Source organism: Cynara cardunculus, assembly GCF_001531365.2.
Source record: "Cynara cardunculus var. scolymus isolate 2C chromosome LG 1, CcrdV1, whole genome shotgun sequence".
Lineage (NCBI taxonomy): Eukaryota > Viridiplantae > Streptophyta > Magnoliopsida > Asterales > Asteraceae > Cynara > Cynara cardunculus.
Window position 1 is genome coordinate 8,834,956 of NC_037528.1, and position 17,279 is coordinate 8,852,234.

Genomic DNA, 17,279 nt, shown 5'->3' on the forward strand with positions numbered 1-17,279 from the left:
GATTCAATTTTTCACTATGAGGGGCAAAGCGAATGTAACCTCACTACGTCCCCCAAGCATTCTAATAGTTATAAGTATGTTGGCGCGTGTCTTGCGAAAAGGATTAGACATAAAATGTATTAAAGTTGTCAGAAAAATATAAGCGTTAATATTGATCCATCCAGGCTTTTGAATTGACTTTGTGTTACTTGCACAATAAATTTCAACAACCAAAATCTGACAATGTTTTAACTCAGCTTCTAACTCGGTTGCTTTTGATGGCCAGTGCGGGATCTCACATTGGATCGGTATTGCAAGGAACATGAAGGACATTTATACATTGGGTAGGGAAGTTGATAATGGAGGAGGATATAGAAGATGTTAAGAGGGAAATACAGATAATGCATCACATGACAGGGCACCCAAATGTATCGATTTGTGGGTGCTTATGAAGATGAAGATGAAGATGCAGTTGCAGTTTATGTTATTATGGAGCTTTGTGCTGGAGGGGAGCTATTTGATAGTATCATATAATGTGGGCATTGCACACAGAAGAAGGCAGCCTAGCTTTCTCGGATCATAGTTGGGGTGGTGGAAGCATGCCATTGTTTAGGGGCTATGCATAGAGACTTGAAACCGGAGGATTTTCTGTTTGTCAACGAGACTTGCATAGATTCTACTGCATTTTTTGATAAATTGTTCTTTGATAATTTTAGTACTTGAAGGTCCTTGTTCGACAATTGTTCTATTGTAACAATTGAATTGGTTTTAACATAATTCATCGAATATATAATGTATTTTAGCACAAAGTTGGTGATCGTAACATAAACAAGTATACTAGGTTTATGCCTGAATGATATTGTAACTTGGAACTTTCTATAAAACTTGATTAGCTAAATGCCTAAATGGCATTGTAAGTTGAAACTTTCTATAAAATGATAGAAAAACTTGTACAAGATATTTTTTAAACCCTCCCATAACAAATTTTCCATAAAAATTGATGTAAAATTAGATACAAACAAACCACAAGGATAGTGCTTGATTGGTTTGAGTTTGACTCCAAATATCAAAAGTACCAGGAGGTCCCAGTTTCAAATCTAAGGAGGAATAAAAATCCTCTTGTGGTCACGGAGGTTCAAATACGGTGACTCCGGGCTATCTGCAAAACAGGTGGTCGTCCTGGGATTAGTCGGATCACATAGCGGGTTAGATTTCCAAGTTAATCAGAAAAAAAAAAAAAATTAGATACAAACAATAAATCTACTTTGTTGGTAACAGTAAATACCAAATTTGACACCAAGTGAATTTTGAAAGAATATAATTGAGAACAAGTGGTTTTGGGCATATTCCGTGGCATTTTTGATGCTTTTTGTTCTGATATATATTCGTCACCAAAAAAGCGCCAAATAACTTGGATCCGATCCTTTCATATCTCAAACAAGACGTTTCCGTTCATTCTTTTTCTCACTCCCAAATCCACTGTTCCACTATCCCCCACTTTCATTCCACTGGTAAGTAATCTCTCTCAACTTCCGTCCTCCGTCTGATGCACAGAACAAAACCCTTATCTTTCATCGGAGCTCCATTTAATTCAATTGTTTAATCCCTATACGTGTTTTTTGATTTTCAGTCTCTGTTAATAGATTTAGATTTACCCTGTGTGAGAATAAATTTGATTTTGTTTTACCCAAGTTAACTTTATTGTAAGATCGAAGATAGATTTTGATCTAATGGAGTTTTTTAATCGGTTCGATGAATTGAGTGGAACTCTAAAGAATAGAAGTTGGAAACTTTTAGGTTGATACTCACATGTTTTGCAACTATCAAGGGAGTAGCTTGAATGGTTTTTGGTTTGAATCCCCCTTCCCTTTTTTATTGATCAAGTAAGTGAGCATGTTGCCGGATTGATAGAACTTTGTTTTGATATATGTTTAAATTAAGTACTACTGGAGATGGTTCCTTTCAGATTTTGTATAGTTTGCTTTGCCATTGTGGGTTCAACCTCGTATCTTCTTACATGCTTTTGAGTGGATATCTGAAAATGGCGAAAATTGAATTCCAAATTTATTAGGTAACTATTATCACCTCTAAATGTATAATCTGGGTCCAGCTTTGTTGGTACACTTTCTTGAGGGTAAAGTCTTCAAACTGCAATGTTTTCTTATTGAGTTGTCACTTTTCAAATCACTATACATGCTTTTCTGTTGCAAGCCAATCATCAATCCTGCAAAAAAGGGCATCATCCTATGCAAAAGTGAATTATTTTAGACATTAGTGCCCTAGTTAGCCAGTAGTTTTTTGAATTTATAGCTGGTTCTTGCAAACTGTGTGGCTTTTCTTTTTTGCTATTGTTGCAGGAAAAGTGGTTAGTTTGCAACTAAAAACAAATGAAGATAGTTTGAAAAGTTGGTAACTCTTTCATCATCAAATCTTATTGATGCTATTGATTTTTGGTCCACAGATTTTTCTATCTTATCATCATTGGAGGGAATTTAAAACTTGACTAATAGTCAGTTTTTAGAAACTTCATGTCACTCATATACATTGCAATTTTCATGGGACAATGTGAGTAGCATTTTGACACATAACCACTTGCTTCATTAGACTGATGACTCTTATGGTATCACTGATGTAGGGAGATGAGCTGAGCTATTTCTATCCTGTCAAGGGTACTAGCTAGCTAGTTTGGCATCATTCACTTTCTTAGTCGTATCTACTTAAGAGTAATTACCTGAACTTTAAATATAGATATACAAAGGTGCATGTTTAGTGTATATCTGGTTTTAGTCTRTAGAGATTTTGATCAGAAGTTAGTTACAGGATGCATACCCCTCATTCATAGCTGGAGTGAGATCCTATGAAGCTTAAAGAAATAGGTAAAAACTTAGAAGCATGACTGTAATGAGTAAGTTGCTTACTTGCCTGTGGAAGGTACTATCACCTACATATAATATAACAACAGGCCATAGGATCTGCTGTTATATTCTTTAGTCTGCAAGGTCCTTTGGTTGCCTCCTGAAGGTTTAATCTTGTGTAACTTGATACTTGTAGCAATTGCTCAAGCCATTGCTCATTGTGGTTATTTTGTAACATACTTTAAACACGAAATACACTGTTAAGGTTGTCAAATATAGGTGACTAAAGCCCAAGTTGTGTTGGACTATATACCCACATGAAAATTGCAACATTACCTTGCAATCCGGGGATACTGGTTTTTTTGGTTTGGTTTTTTTCCTTGTTTGGAAAACTTTTAAGCTACAGTTTGACCATTCTTTGCTGTAGATTATTGATGGTATTGATTTGGTTCACATGAATTGCTTATTTTGTTTTTATTGGAGGGCATTTTTAGACATTTGACTTGTAATAGAACATTTTTACCTAACTACATGTGAAGTTTAATCATGGGAGAGGAGTATGCCATGGTGGTCAAACTTCAAACTAATGATATTGGTGAATTAATCGTTTACAGGGTTAAGTAACTTAGACAATCATGAATCGGCTCAAGAGTCCTGCACGCCTCATGATCGTCTCAGATCTTGACCATACTATGGTAGGTGATTTATAGTCACAACATTTTTAATTTGTGGTCTCATTTACAAGTGAACATAACCTTATTGTGCCATTAGAGTGAATAGTGTATACTAAAGATTTAATAAACAATGTTGCAGGTTGATCATCACGATCCCGAGAACCTTTCTTTACTAAGGTTTAATGCCTTATGGGAAACTAAATACCGCCATGATTCATTACTGGTGTTCTCAACGGGAAGATCGCCTACATTATACAAGCAGTTGAGGAAAGAACACCCCATGCTAACCCCTGACATTACCATTATGTCAGTGGGTACTGAGATAACATATGGTAATGCAATGGTGCCAGATGAAGGTTGGGTCACTGTTTTGAATCATAAATGGGACAAAAAGATAGTCACAGAGGAAGCAAGCAAGTTTCCTGAACTTACTCTGCAGGTATGATTCCACACATAGTTGTAATTTACTTTGTTATTAGAAGGATATTATGGGGATTATCTTGATAATAGCACAGTGATTAGATTCCCTTTTGATACCTGCTTATAAATGTGTTGAGACTTTATAGTTTTCTAAAAAGTTGGTTGCTTTTTTTTTGGCGATGCAGTCTGAAACTGAGCAACGCCCTCACAAAGCTAGCTTCTATGTTAAGAAAGAAAAGGCTCAGGAAGTAATGAAAAATCTTTCTGAAATTCTGGTTAAACGAGGGGTGAGCATGAAATTTTTTTCCTTTAATTTTTTGTTAGTCAATGCTTAGTGTTAATCATGTTACCCATATATGTAGGTCAACTTTATTTTCCTTCCCTCTTCAAATCACTAATATCTTGGTTGTCAGCTAGATGTCAAAATAATTTACAGTGGTGGGATGGATTTGGACATATTGCCTCAAGGTGCCGGAAAAGGTCAAGCTCTTGCTTATTTGCATAAGAAGTTGAAGGCTGAGGGAAAGTTACCGCAAAATACCCTGGCGTGTGGAGATTCTGGCAATGATGCGGAGCTATTCACCATTCCAGACGTATATGGTGTCATGGTTGTTGTCTCCTCTGTTTTGCCATCATCTGGGGCAGGTTTAAGTGAGAGCCATAAATATTTTGAGAACCTCAAAACCAACTATTCATGATGAATGTCATGATAGATATTTATAGCATTCATGATGAAAACACATGACATTTATGATAAGAATGCATGATATCATACATTATGAAAATGTTTGGTATTGATGATAAATAATATTCATGATTATTCATCATGAATAATACATGAAATAGTTGGTTATGAGGTTCTCGAAATATTATGGTTTCACTTGAACTTCCTCCCATCATCCCCTATTTACACAAGTGTGCTCGTATTTATAGCTCTTCTTCTTGCAGGTCAAGAATGCACAGGAAGAACTATTGCAGTGGCATGCTGAAAATGCAAAAGATAACCCCAAGATTATTCATGCAGATGAAAGGTGTGCAGCTGGTATCATACAAGCAATCGGTCATTTTAAGCTTGGCCCAAGTATGTCACCCAGAGATTTACCCAATCTTTTAGATGCTAAGTTGGACCATTTTGATCCTGCTTATGAAGCAGTGAAGTTTTACTTGCTACTTGAGAGGTGGCAACGTGCAGAAATGCAGAATCCGGAACACTATTTGGACTATCTGAAAGGAGTTTGTGTATGTTCAGTAACCTTCACTGCTATTCATGTTTTTTGGTCTTTTAACCCCATACTCATCATCTTGGTTGCTTTTCGTTCTCCATTTACACAGTCTCCATTAGGTGCATACATCAATCCTTTTGGTGTCGAACAATCCCTTCATGATATCATTGGTACGCTAAAAGACTGCTCTGGAGACAAAAAAGGGAAACAATATCGAGTTTGGGTTGATCAAGTTTTCCCTGTTCAGATTGATTCAGACACATGGCTCGTCAAGTTTAAGAAGTTGGAGCAAACTGGTGTGTCTTCCTTCACTCATTTCGCGATCTCCATTTTCTTATGTTCCCCCAAAAATCTTAAGAACAGTTTATGAGACATGAAACATCTAACGGTTAGTTGTAAAATGTAGGCGAAGGGCAACAATGTTGTTTCACGACAGCTATACTGAGTTCAAAGGTTACGCTTTTTTTTCTTCTAAAGATATCTTTACAAGAATTACGCATGATGGTGTTTCTTGATGTGTGTTTTGATCATTGTTGCTTACAGGATGTGAAACCGTCACAAGGGTTCAGTTGGGTAAATGTGCACCAGACATGGATGGATGATGAGTTAACAACTAGCGGAAAGAATTGGTATCTTTAAGGTTATACGTGCTGCCCGTCTTTGAGGTATCTTAGATTACATAATGTTGTACCGGAAATAAATGTAGCAAGTCGAATCTTTATAGCAGTTTTGGTCATTCAAACATTATCCCTGATGGAGGCTGGTCTGTTCTGATGAACTTGTTGCTGTTCTATATGATATTTGTATACACGAATGGCATTTTACGGCCTGGAATCTTTCGAGTGAAACTAGTTGGTTATAATGTCAAAACATATGATTTTCTTGATCAACCCAAACTTATCTCTAAGGGTGCGTTTGGTATCGAGATAGGACAAAACAACTGTTCATTATTTGGTAAGACAGAAGTGAAGATGGTAGAACAGGTAAAATGACCAATTTAGCCTTAAAATATATAGAGGGTGGCTATTTGATGTTTTAGAGGAGAATCAAGTTTTATTTTAAGGATATATTGGTAAAATATAGGTATGTTATATTGTATGTCAAACCCATCGTAAAGTTTCCTACTTAAATCGTTGATGATATTTGTACATGTTCTTATTATTATATTTTCATAATTATCTACAATATATTTTTATTAGAAAATACAAAAAAAAAATAGCGAACTAGAATAGCATGGGAGAAGGTGACCATTAGAACTAGATCCTCCAGTGGAATGACACGTGTAGGATTAACCGGGACCGACCTAATGGAAAAGCAAGCACACCCCACCCACCCTTACATTTTCAAATAACGCTCTCACCGAGATCTGAGATCGCCGTCGTCGATGGCTCTCCGACTGGTCTACGTTGTCGCCTTCATCTCAACATCATGCGCTTTCTTCATGCTCCTCCACCTTCTCCTCCAGCCTGTCTTCTATTTCACCCCCGCCTGATCATATCTACCTACAATCTCCGCTCATGTCTATATGTATGCCACAACACTCTCCACCGGCGGTAATTATCTAACTATGTTTTCATTTATGATACTCCCTATTGTCATTCCTTACGTTACGTTACGTCTATATTAATTGGCCTTTTTTCAATTTGAGTTTCATACCTCTAGATCTGATTATTTTATATCATATGGAGGTTTTCCGGAACCGATCTCTGTGATTGGGACACATTAGTGTAGTTGCATCAAACAATAGCTGCATATAGATCGATCATACTTCTGTTCGACTCTACCTCTGGAGATTTCCTCCACGAATTTTGGAGATTCAAAGTCCGTTGTCGAATGTGAATTTTTAATAGCTGTTATAATGTAAAACTACATTTTAAATCAAATACTGTATTTTTGATGAGATAGATCCTGTTGCTCATATTTTCATGTGCATATTCAAGAAAAAAGTTTCATCTTCCACGATTAATTCGCTACATGAAGATAGTCAAAATGTTAATCCTCTTCTGTTGTAAACAGAGCCGTTCTAATCGTCCATGTTTTCTGTCCACGATTAATTTGAAGGATGTGAGATTTTACACCCAACTTAACAACTATTTATGATTATTGTTGAACTATCTTTGTTTTCTTAACCTAAAGGGTAATCTTCTCTTTCTATGTATATGTATCCTTGTTTGTTATTTCGTTTTGTGAAAATGGTTCAACTCTGTTAACATAATTTATGAGGTGTTCAATTTTTCAAAGGTAATGCTAGGGTGATTTGAGTAGTATGTGTAAGAATTTTATAAGGTGTGTTCATGCACATATAGCAACAAAATAGAAACCAATACAGTACAAATCATAGTAATATAATCAAGACGAGAGATCATGTGAGAAGTGTAAGAAGGTATTTGAACCCTTGATCACTATTAATCTCAAATCCATCCATGAATCGCGTTTGATACGGGATTGATCCGGTGCATTTCATCTTAGTACATCTCATCCTAATGTGCATCTAAGGATGAAAATCTCTTCTTATGCTTCTTATCTCAATTCTCCTTCTCATCGAAACCCAACTCATATAATCAATGTGTATAAAAATGAAAACAAGACGGGAAAGATTATACGACCAAATTTTTTTAGACGTATCTTGAAAAGTTTGCATATCCAACTTCAAGAGAATCTACTGTAACATACGAATTAATGGTACCGCGTTTCCTTTTTTTTTAGTAGACGTTTACTAAGCACTTACCTGATAAGTGCTTAATAATGAAATTCTACCCTATCATTTACTTAAAACGGATATGTTACAAAATGAGAAATACAAGTTCTTGTAAAGTTGCAACAAAATGAGTAATGAGTAAGGATTAGCAGAATAAGCATAGCTGAATGAGAAATATAAGCTCCCTATCTTTATTTTACATTAATAAGTATAACATTTGGTAAGCGGTGATAGCAAAGCTAAGCTGGATAGGGTTTTTTATGTTACAAGCCCCAAAACCTGTAATATCGCTTTCTTTACGACCATCCTTTTAACAAATTAATGAATCTTTTCAAAACTAGCATAAGCATCAACAACTGAAACTAACAAATCAACATACCATAAACTCTTAATAAGTCGACAACTTTTTGTGTTAATTGCATCACATGAATCACATAGATCATAACTTGCACACTTGATCGACTATATATTAATATTATTGACCTGTATTTTAAAATATTATTTTTTTCAAAAAATAAAAGAATACAAATGAATAAAATGTGCCAAATTTGATGTAATTTATAGCACACTTGCATTGGTTTCATAACGGGAATCATACGATACTATATTGATATTTCAACATGCCCACTTGATTTATTATTATCCAAATATGATGTTGTCTGAAACTCAAAAGAGAGTAAACAAAACCATTTGATCAACAATAAAAATGCTTAATATTTCCAAATCAAACCAAACGTAATGGGTATGTTCCTAACCCATAAATAAGGTTAGGGGTAGGATACTAGAATGTATACAAACATTTCCTCTATCTTGAAAGATAGATTATAGAACGGCTATTTCTAAAGAGAATCCTAGACTTGAGTAAGTTATGAAAATTCTTGAAGAAATTGAAGATTCTAAAAAGCAAAAGATGGGATTGATATGAGTTAAGGTGAGAATACCATTACAACAACGAAAGATTATGTGAGAATATAAGTTAAGGTGAAAAACATAGGAAGGGTTTCTAGACCCTGGATCACTTTTAATGTTACTCCCAAAACATGAATTGCGATTCTCACATAAATTAATTTGGTGCAGCTAATTGTTGTTGATATCCAATTATGATTGGTCCAAGAGTGACATTCTTTCTTAATTTTCTCATCATAACTTTCATTCTCACCGAAAACCAACCTTACAACAATTTATGTACTTATTTAAGCACGTAGACGGTTTTAGCTTTTTAGGAAACAAAAACTTGTGTTTACTCTTATAAAAAAATCTGTTATCCACTTGTGTTTCTTTTTGAAATACTAAACAATATTATTTACGATATCAGACATGAACAAGAAATTTTAAAATCAGAAACTGAAAAAGAAAACTAAACATTTGTAGATCGAATTACCACCAAAATACAAATTAAATTTATTACTATTAATTAAATAATAGAATAAAAACCAATGGTTTTTGGATCCTCTGCCCCTCATTTCATCGTCACCCCTTATAAACCTCTAATTTCTTCACCACCATTTCCCATTCAAATCCATTTTTTTGCAATTCTCTCATCATGGTTTTCCCTACTTCCCAATTCTTTAAACCCCAACGATTTCTATTCTTGCAGGTATAGACCCGGAAATCGATAAGCATTATTTGCGACCATGGATAGCGATGCTTTGAGAACAAGGTTCATGACGGTTTTCGTTGTATCTGGAAGCGTTGTGATTCTTGCTCACCAGTTTCATAAACGACTTGTCTCCAACTTTATGAAAAAGATAGAATTCGAATTGGGTATTTGATTTTATGAACGTTCTATTTTTCTTTATTTGATTCTGATTATGTACGTATAAGTTAATTCCAATCTTTCTTTACGAAAAAAGAAGAAGAAAGACAGATTGTACGATTTGAACGTATTGATGTATGCCTGCATGATAGGTTCAGGGCCAAATCAAACAAAAAAGAAGGTGAGGTTCTCTTGTGAAGCATTGAAGGTTTTATCGACCAATAAACAAAACTCGAAGAAGTTGTCGTCAAACGTGACGATGGCCGCGGCCGCCATGGATCGTTCCTGTGATAATAAGAAATGCAGAAAGACAATGCCTCTCAATTGGCAGATTATGTATAAAGGGATCATAGACTACAAGAATTCGATTTCTGTTCCGTAAATTCTTTTCTTGATTTGATGGTGGTTGATGGTGCTGAAATTTTAAGGATGGGGAAAATTATGTCATTTTGTGTAAATATTTTTTGATTTTAATTGATGTCGAAAACTTTCTGTTTACACCGTTTTGAGGAGAAGTTTATCTATCTTATCGGATGAATATGATAAAAACCAAAAATTTATTCTGATAAAAGGCATGACAAAGACCAATAATTTCATCCGCTATGTAAGGAATAAAACTTTTACCTAGTAAGCAGTTACCGGGTAAAACGTGTTTATCAACAATTTGTTTTGATGACATAAATTGTTATTTAATAAGATAAATAAAGATGATGATTCTTGTCGATATATGTGACCCCTTAATTATGATAAAGATTAGTATCTCACTTCTTAACAATTGGAAAATAAGATACATTTATCAAATGTTTTATGTATGTGTTTTACACTTGTTTGAATATATTACATGTTTAGTGAGATAATTTGTATTTTTTAACACAACATGCATGTTGGAATGCTTTCAACACAACTTAGAGGTTGTTTGACAGTTGCTAAATCATTTGGTGCAGAATGATTAAGTGGTCAGAATGATTAAGAAGCTAATTATATAGTAGAAAATGAAATATAACTGTTTGGTAATTATTTACAACGAAATTAAAACGCTAAATGGTTAAGAGAGACTTGTGAATACAAAATCATTCAGAGGGTTTTAGAATCATTAGGAGACAAACTTTTTTTTTGCCAAACAAGATTCACCTCTTAAAGATTCAAAAATTGTCTCTTAATAAAACTATTAAAAAGTAAACAAACAACAACTTAGACTATACAAAAAATAACATGTGATGATGCATAAAATAATCAAAAGTACATGCATGTATACATTTTAACATGTAAGTAGCTCAGTTAAATCACACATCCACCCACCTGCTTTGCTAGACCTTAAACTTGCTTTCATTCGTTTAGGGTGTTAAAAAGAAATTGTCTGTTTTTTATAATTTGAATGGTCTAGTGGTTCAGTCCAGTCTGAACGATTTGTTTTTTCAAAATATATTTTTTATTAGGGTATCATATTTTTAAAAATTTACCAATTATAGCATTGGGTAACATTTTAAATTAAGCTTACCAATTATACCAGGTTTCTTTGCCACCTCATCGTCCATATAGGTTGTCTACATATACGATAATGCTGACATGACATTTTTTATTATAACGTTGTACTTTCAAAATTATTTTATTATAACATCACCAATTTTTATTATAGCATTGTCTTTTAATTTTAATATATTTTTTATCATTTAAACATTGTAAATTTAATCAAATAAATTTACTAAAAATTATAATATTAAATTGTATTTGTGATGCTTGTATGTATTAGCTATTTTGATTTGTTTACAAAGGTTTAAGAAAATGTTTTTTTTTATTTAACAAAAAAACTTAAATAATGGTAAAAAAAAAAAATTAAATTTCATGTACTGTTTGATATATTATTGCAGATATGTTAATACTAAAAAACAGTTATCAATTAGGGTGTCTTTTGCTTTCTATAATATATCAAAAAACCAAAAAAAAAACAATATTATAATCTTAAATAATATTTATTATAATTTTCAGTAAACATATTTGATTAAATTTACAATGATTAAATGATAAGAATATTTAAAATTAAAAGTAGAATGTTATAATAAAAAAGTAATGTTATAATAAAGTAATTTTGAAAGTACAATATCATAATAAGAAATGTCATGTTAACACTATCGTACATGTGGACAACCTACATAAACAATGAGGTGATAAATAAACCTGGTATAACAGGTAAATTTAATTTAAAAAATTATCCAATACTATAACGAGTAAATTTTTAAAAATACGATGTCCTAATAAAAAAATATTTTATAAAATAATTGTTATAATAAAAAAAACTGAAAGAATAGTATAATAATTTTTTTAATGATCAAAGTCATTAACAAAAGCCCAAGAAAGCCCAACACCTAAATTGGCATAGGGTATACTATTGTCCAAAAAAGGTTACCTGCCCATCTTCTGTTTCTCACCCACAACCGGACTCCAGACGACCTCCGATCCTCGCCCATTCCTCTCGCTACTCACTTCTTCAGGTGTTCTTTCTTGAATCTTGATGTTTTCTTCTTTATGTTTCTTGATTTGCTTATTAGGTTTACTTACAGATTGTTGTCTTCTTTGTAAGTCTGTTTGTCATCATTCTAGCTTTGTTTGGCATCACTGAATTACTCTGGAAAATTTCTTTATGAATCTATAGAATGTGACTTCAAAATTGCAATTCAAGTTATCCGGTTTCAGTTCCAAGCCATAGAATTGTTTCTCCCCAAAAACGCACACGTATTCTTTGTGGTAATATAGTATCCAAGGTTTAAATTGGAGCTAATTTGATCAATCCCATACCTTATCTTGCCCCAATTCCAGCTGTGTAGGCCTTGCAATTTTATCTGAAAAAAGGAACATGCTTCTGTTGGTCTTAAGCTTGATTTGGTTTTACATCAATGGGAACTCATGTAGTCATGATCTTTAAGCATCTTGCTGGTTGTTGTCTCTTCCAAGTACTCTTTTGTTGTCTTTGTTGATTATTATCTCGTATGATCATCCGGGCACTTCTTTCATTTCCTTCAATGGTTCTTTCACACCATTAAAAATCTTGATGTTGAATAACTCTCAAGTCTCAACTGCAAGTTTTGGAGTTGAATAAAGGAGTTGTTAACTTCTTGCACCATTTTCTATCGTAAAAAATCGTTGTTCTGGCACTTTGTATATAAGTGTAGGAATATAATTGCAAAACGGAACATGGTTCTGCACTTTTTGGTTCACAATTGCTCATGTTTCTTTCTGCAACAAAAGCGATGGTTACGAAGGTTCAAGCCGTCAATGACTTTTAAATAAATTTCATGAAGAAATACACACTTGTGCATGAAAAATTTACAATGGGAGATCTTCCCTTGAATTATGCTATCAAGAACACGCACAATTGTTCTTTGTTGGATGTGAGTTTTTTCTAGTTGGTTGTACCGCTTTGAATATCTTTGTGGCTAACTATCTCATCTTGAACACTTATTCATTTGCCTGAAAGGTGATGATTGTTTGCTACAAGTTCTATGAACCTCTTTATGGATTTTAAGAACCTATATGTGACAAAACGTTGATGATCGTTTGTCTTTTTCTTGGCCAGTTCTTTAACACCATAATAGTATCTTATAATGTCGTTTTTGCTCTTAATTGTTCACTTGAATGTTACTGAGTTCTTCCCACGTTTTTTGTTTTGAAGAATGTCCGAGGAAGAACAAGTCAAAAGAGAGGATTCCACAAAGGAATTGCCAGATGCAGAGTTAGACAAATTAAAGGCAGAACGTAAAAAGAAAAGGAAAATACGTCTATTGAAGGAAGCTGCTAAGGCTGATAAACGTGGGGTCTGCTACTTGAGCCGAATTCCTCCTCGCATGGATCCTTTAAAGCTTCGTCAAATCCTATCTCAATACGGAGAGCTAGAAAGAATTTATCTCACCCCTGAAGGTTTTTCTTAATTTTTACTTTTGTTTCTTTTCAGTCTTATTGTTGTTTTAGATGATGAATCTACTTCATGAAAATGAACCTTCCTAGAAGAATGATAATTTGATTCGTCAAATCATGCCTTTATTGAAGTTACAACTCTCGAATCATTTGGTTTTGTTAGAACCTAACTTTTCATACTTCAATAAAAATTCTTCAGATCCTGCTGCTCATGTGCATCGTAAAAAAGCTGGTGGTTTTCGTGGACAAGGGTTCACAGAAGGGTAAGTTTTATTTGAAAAAACTGAAGGGAAAAGTATTGGATGATCAAGAGTTCTCAACAATTTAGAAGCTATAGCCTAGAATAAGAACGAGCTTTCTTAGAGTTCTGGTTCACCCAAAGGCATTGGGAGATACATGTCTTCATTAGAATATATTGACACTTGTTGTATGCATGTAGATGGGTTGAATTTACCAATAAGAACGTTGCTAAAAGGGTTGCTTCAATGTTGAATGGTGAACAAGTAGGTATGCATGCAAATGATCATATGTTTCTATTTAGTTCCAGGTTCCGTTTAGTAATTGCTAATTATCTAATTTTACGTTCCTTGCATGTTTAGGTGGAAAGAAGAAGTCGTCATTCTATTATGATCTTTGGAACATTAAATACTTGAGTAAATTCAAATGGGATCATCTCACGGAAGAGATTGGTATGACCTTTCCGGCATGAAAATATGAAATAGTTTAACTATGTGCAAAATTTTGCTTTACACCATGCACATTGGTTGCTAGTGAAATTTGTGCAGTGATTTTATCATCAAATTTCACTTTTTTTAATTAAATTTGATATATGTGTTGCATCATTTGTCTTTGTTATTAACTCCATTACTTGTAATGCAGCATATAAGAACGCCACAAGAGAGCAAAAACTAGCACTGGAACTGTCAGCAGCTAAAAAGGAGCGGGATTTCTATCTTTCAAAAGTTGATCAGTCTCGTGCTTTAAGTTCTATAGATGAACGACTGAAGAAGGTATTCTTGAATTTATATTTACAGGTTACATCAGTTGTCTCAACCAGAAAACTTTGAGAAATAGAAAAACATGGCCTGAAAAGAATCCTAGAAAAACTGTGAAGTATCTCTCCCGAGATAAACCTATGTATGGGAAATTGACATAAATAGCCAACCAACAAATAGAGTTTCACTTTTTAGCCAACTCTTGTGCAGAAGGCTTACGCGTATGCACAAGGATTGGTTTTTCACAGAAAAAGTTCACACTTAAGGATTCCACTATATGCGTAAGATTTCTGGATCCTTATGCAGAAATCTCTTTTTTTCTTTTTTCTTTTGCCGAAACCAATCTGTATGCATAAGCTTAAGCCTTCTGCGTAAAGATTGGCTAAAAAGTGAATTTGGGTTAGATAGTGGCTAAAAAGTGAAACCACCTGTTAGCTTTGACCATTTCTGTAAATTTCCCTAAACCTATGCAAGGTTTTAAAAGGCGGAATCGGGCCTCGAGGCGGTCCGAGGCGTAAGCATGAGGTGGAAATATAGATACATTAAAATACGTATATATACTACACAAATATATACACATTTGTATATATATACTACTAAATTACTAAGAGGCGTGGTTCGGTGGTTCATGACATATGAAAGAGTGAAACTGTGAGACTGGCTGAGAAGGTTTTGAAAAATTGGTTGCTTGGAGGAAGAGGAAGGGTCCAACCACACTTTTTGATTTAGATGAGAAAGTACCCGCTTTTTCGGTTTCAAAATTTTAAAAATACACGTTCGGGCCATTGTGCTTTGACTTTTAGTTTTTAAAAATACAAGAAGACTAGTACGATAAAGAGAAGTACTACTAATGCCATAAAGCTTATAGAAAAAGTAAAAAAAAAACCATTATCAAAGTAGATCATGTGAGGCTTATGCCTCGACATCGCCTCACGCCTCACTGAACCAAGGCGTAAGCCTTGTCCAGGGTCCAAGAGACGTCGCCTCAGGTGCGGTTTTGGGCCTCCTCACCTCGAGGTGTAAACCTCAAACAATTTTTAAAAACCATGAACCTATGGCATCATCCCATCGATAGGATCACTCAATCAGAGGAAAAAGCTCAACACATCCTTTGTTCATTCAATAAAGCTCAAATATTTGATAGAATTCGGATGACGCAAGGATCACATTAGTTTTATGGAAAGAATAAAAATTGAATTGAAGTGGGGAATTGTGTTGTTTGCTTTTGGTAACTTGTGGTATGTGATCCTGGCATGTATGTAGACGTGTCCTCTATCCCAAATAGTGGATCAGCGTGAAGGCTGGAATCCTAGATACTAATAAATCGAGCTTTATGTGCTTTATTCTCATTTACAAGAATTACTGCAATTAATATTGCTCGTTCTAGCGTGCAAAAAGTCTGGCAATCATATTACTTGGGTTTTGCAGAAACGTAAGATCCAACAAGCGGGTGGTGAGGTCCCGGGTGATGAGCAGCAGGCGGCGAAAGTGACACGCCAGTTTCGGCAAACAAAGCCAGTGAGAGACGGTGCTGAAAAGCAAAAGGCTGGACTCTCCAAGGACATTTTGGCCGGGGTGAGTGTATTCAGTATTGCTGTTGCACCTTATTTGAAACCTGAAGCTTGTTGGTTAACAACATTCATCTGTTTGTAGGTCTTCGGTGGTTCTTCGTGAGGAGTCGAAGTTTTGATCTTTTCATCGAGTTACTCCACTCCAGCTCCTTGTAACAACGCAATTTTGTGACAAAAACCTTGTGCTATATGCAAATATTTTGTTTTACCTTATTCCGCTTAAGCTTTCTGGAAACAATCGTTCTACTCACTGTGTTCTTGAATTTGGGAAGAAACAGAAGGACGGAAAGGAAAGAGTTTTTTCATTTGTTTCTTGATTAGAACGGAGGAGAAGAAAAAGAAAGATGTCAATTTTACTATTATACCCTTTCTTGTAGTAAATATATAACATTGTTGTATGACGGTATTTTTGTCATGAAAGATCATATCCTCACAAATTTTCTTATTTTCCTTAAAAAAGATTTCAATAACACAGTGGTTGGAATAGATGACAGATCTGTAAACATCATATCCTGGTTAGACTATTTTTGAAGGAGATTACAGATCTACATACATCCCGTCCACGACAGCCACAGCCAAAGATGTGTCCTATACTATAGTTGTTGAACAATAGAAACCCAATAGCAGTTTCTTGCAAAACGTGCATTTTGTTTGATTTGAAAGGCTTGTATGAGTCGTGTCTCTTTGCTGTTATTATTTGTGGATGAGGGATTTAAGCCATTGCAATCTCCATCCTTCTTACTATAACTTTCATTTTCACATGAATTTTCGCCTACATATATTAATATATATGCACGCAAAGGATCGTATGAGAACACTTTCATTTTACGAGAACACGAGAACACCTTTTTACAATAGACAATTATATGTGATACTATTAGTTCATCATGTGATACTGAATCAGAGACACAGACGATTTTCGGCGCGATCTTGGTTGCGAGCCAAGTCGCCCTTACACCACTAAGCCCCCTCACATGTATTATCACATGTGATAAGAGTGTTGTTGATATGATATTATAATCCATCAAGACCATCACATATGATACTAAATCATAGACACAAACAACCTTTGGCACGACTTAAGTCGTAGAACACGTTTTCCGAATACCACCAGGTCCTCTCACGTGTATTATCACATGTGATAAGGATGCTCTCGTGTTCTCATAAAATAAAGGTATTCTTGTTTGAACCTTCATATA

General features: G+C 34.5%; 3 protein-coding genes across 3 annotated transcripts; all 3 read left to right on the forward strand.

The window, feature by feature from the left end:
• Nucleotides 1-1,392: 1,392 nt before the first annotated feature.
• Nucleotides 1,393-6,041, forward strand: LOC112516457 (sucrose-phosphatase 2-like). Its single transcript, XM_025123508.1, has 9 exons — nucleotides 1,393-1,490; nucleotides 3,449-3,529; nucleotides 3,648-3,947; nucleotides 4,114-4,215; nucleotides 4,342-4,536; nucleotides 4,877-5,167; nucleotides 5,261-5,447; nucleotides 5,558-5,604; nucleotides 5,695-6,041. Exons 2-9 carry the CDS (start codon nucleotides 3,470-3,472, stop codon nucleotides 5,788-5,790), a joined length of 1,278 nt encoding a protein of 425 aa, XP_024979276.1. The 5' UTR covers nucleotides 1,393-1,490; nucleotides 3,449-3,469; the 3' UTR covers nucleotides 5,791-6,041.
• A 411-nt stretch (nucleotides 6,042-6,452) lies between these two features.
• On the forward strand, nucleotides 6,453-10,103 carry LOC112525970. Its single transcript, XM_025136311.1, has 3 exons — nucleotides 6,453-6,704; nucleotides 9,447-9,613; nucleotides 9,758-10,103. The coding sequence occupies exons 2-3, from the start codon at nucleotides 9,484-9,486 to the stop codon at nucleotides 9,985-9,987; spliced, it is 360 nt and encodes a 119-aa protein (XP_024992079.1). The 5' UTR covers nucleotides 6,453-6,704; nucleotides 9,447-9,483; the 3' UTR covers nucleotides 9,988-10,103.
• A 1,914-nt stretch (nucleotides 10,104-12,017) lies between these two features.
• Nucleotides 12,018-16,525, forward strand: LOC112517636 (pre-rRNA-processing protein ESF2). The gene is made up of 8 exons (XM_025124998.1): nucleotides 12,018-12,094; nucleotides 13,273-13,517; nucleotides 13,714-13,777; nucleotides 13,954-14,021; nucleotides 14,114-14,203; nucleotides 14,394-14,524; nucleotides 15,938-16,084; nucleotides 16,163-16,525. Exons 2-8 carry the CDS (start codon nucleotides 13,274-13,276, stop codon nucleotides 16,181-16,183), a joined length of 765 nt encoding a protein of 254 aa, XP_024980766.1. The 5' UTR covers nucleotides 12,018-12,094; nucleotide 13,273; the 3' UTR covers nucleotides 16,184-16,525.
• The last annotated feature ends 754 nt before the right edge of the window (nucleotides 16,526-17,279 follow it).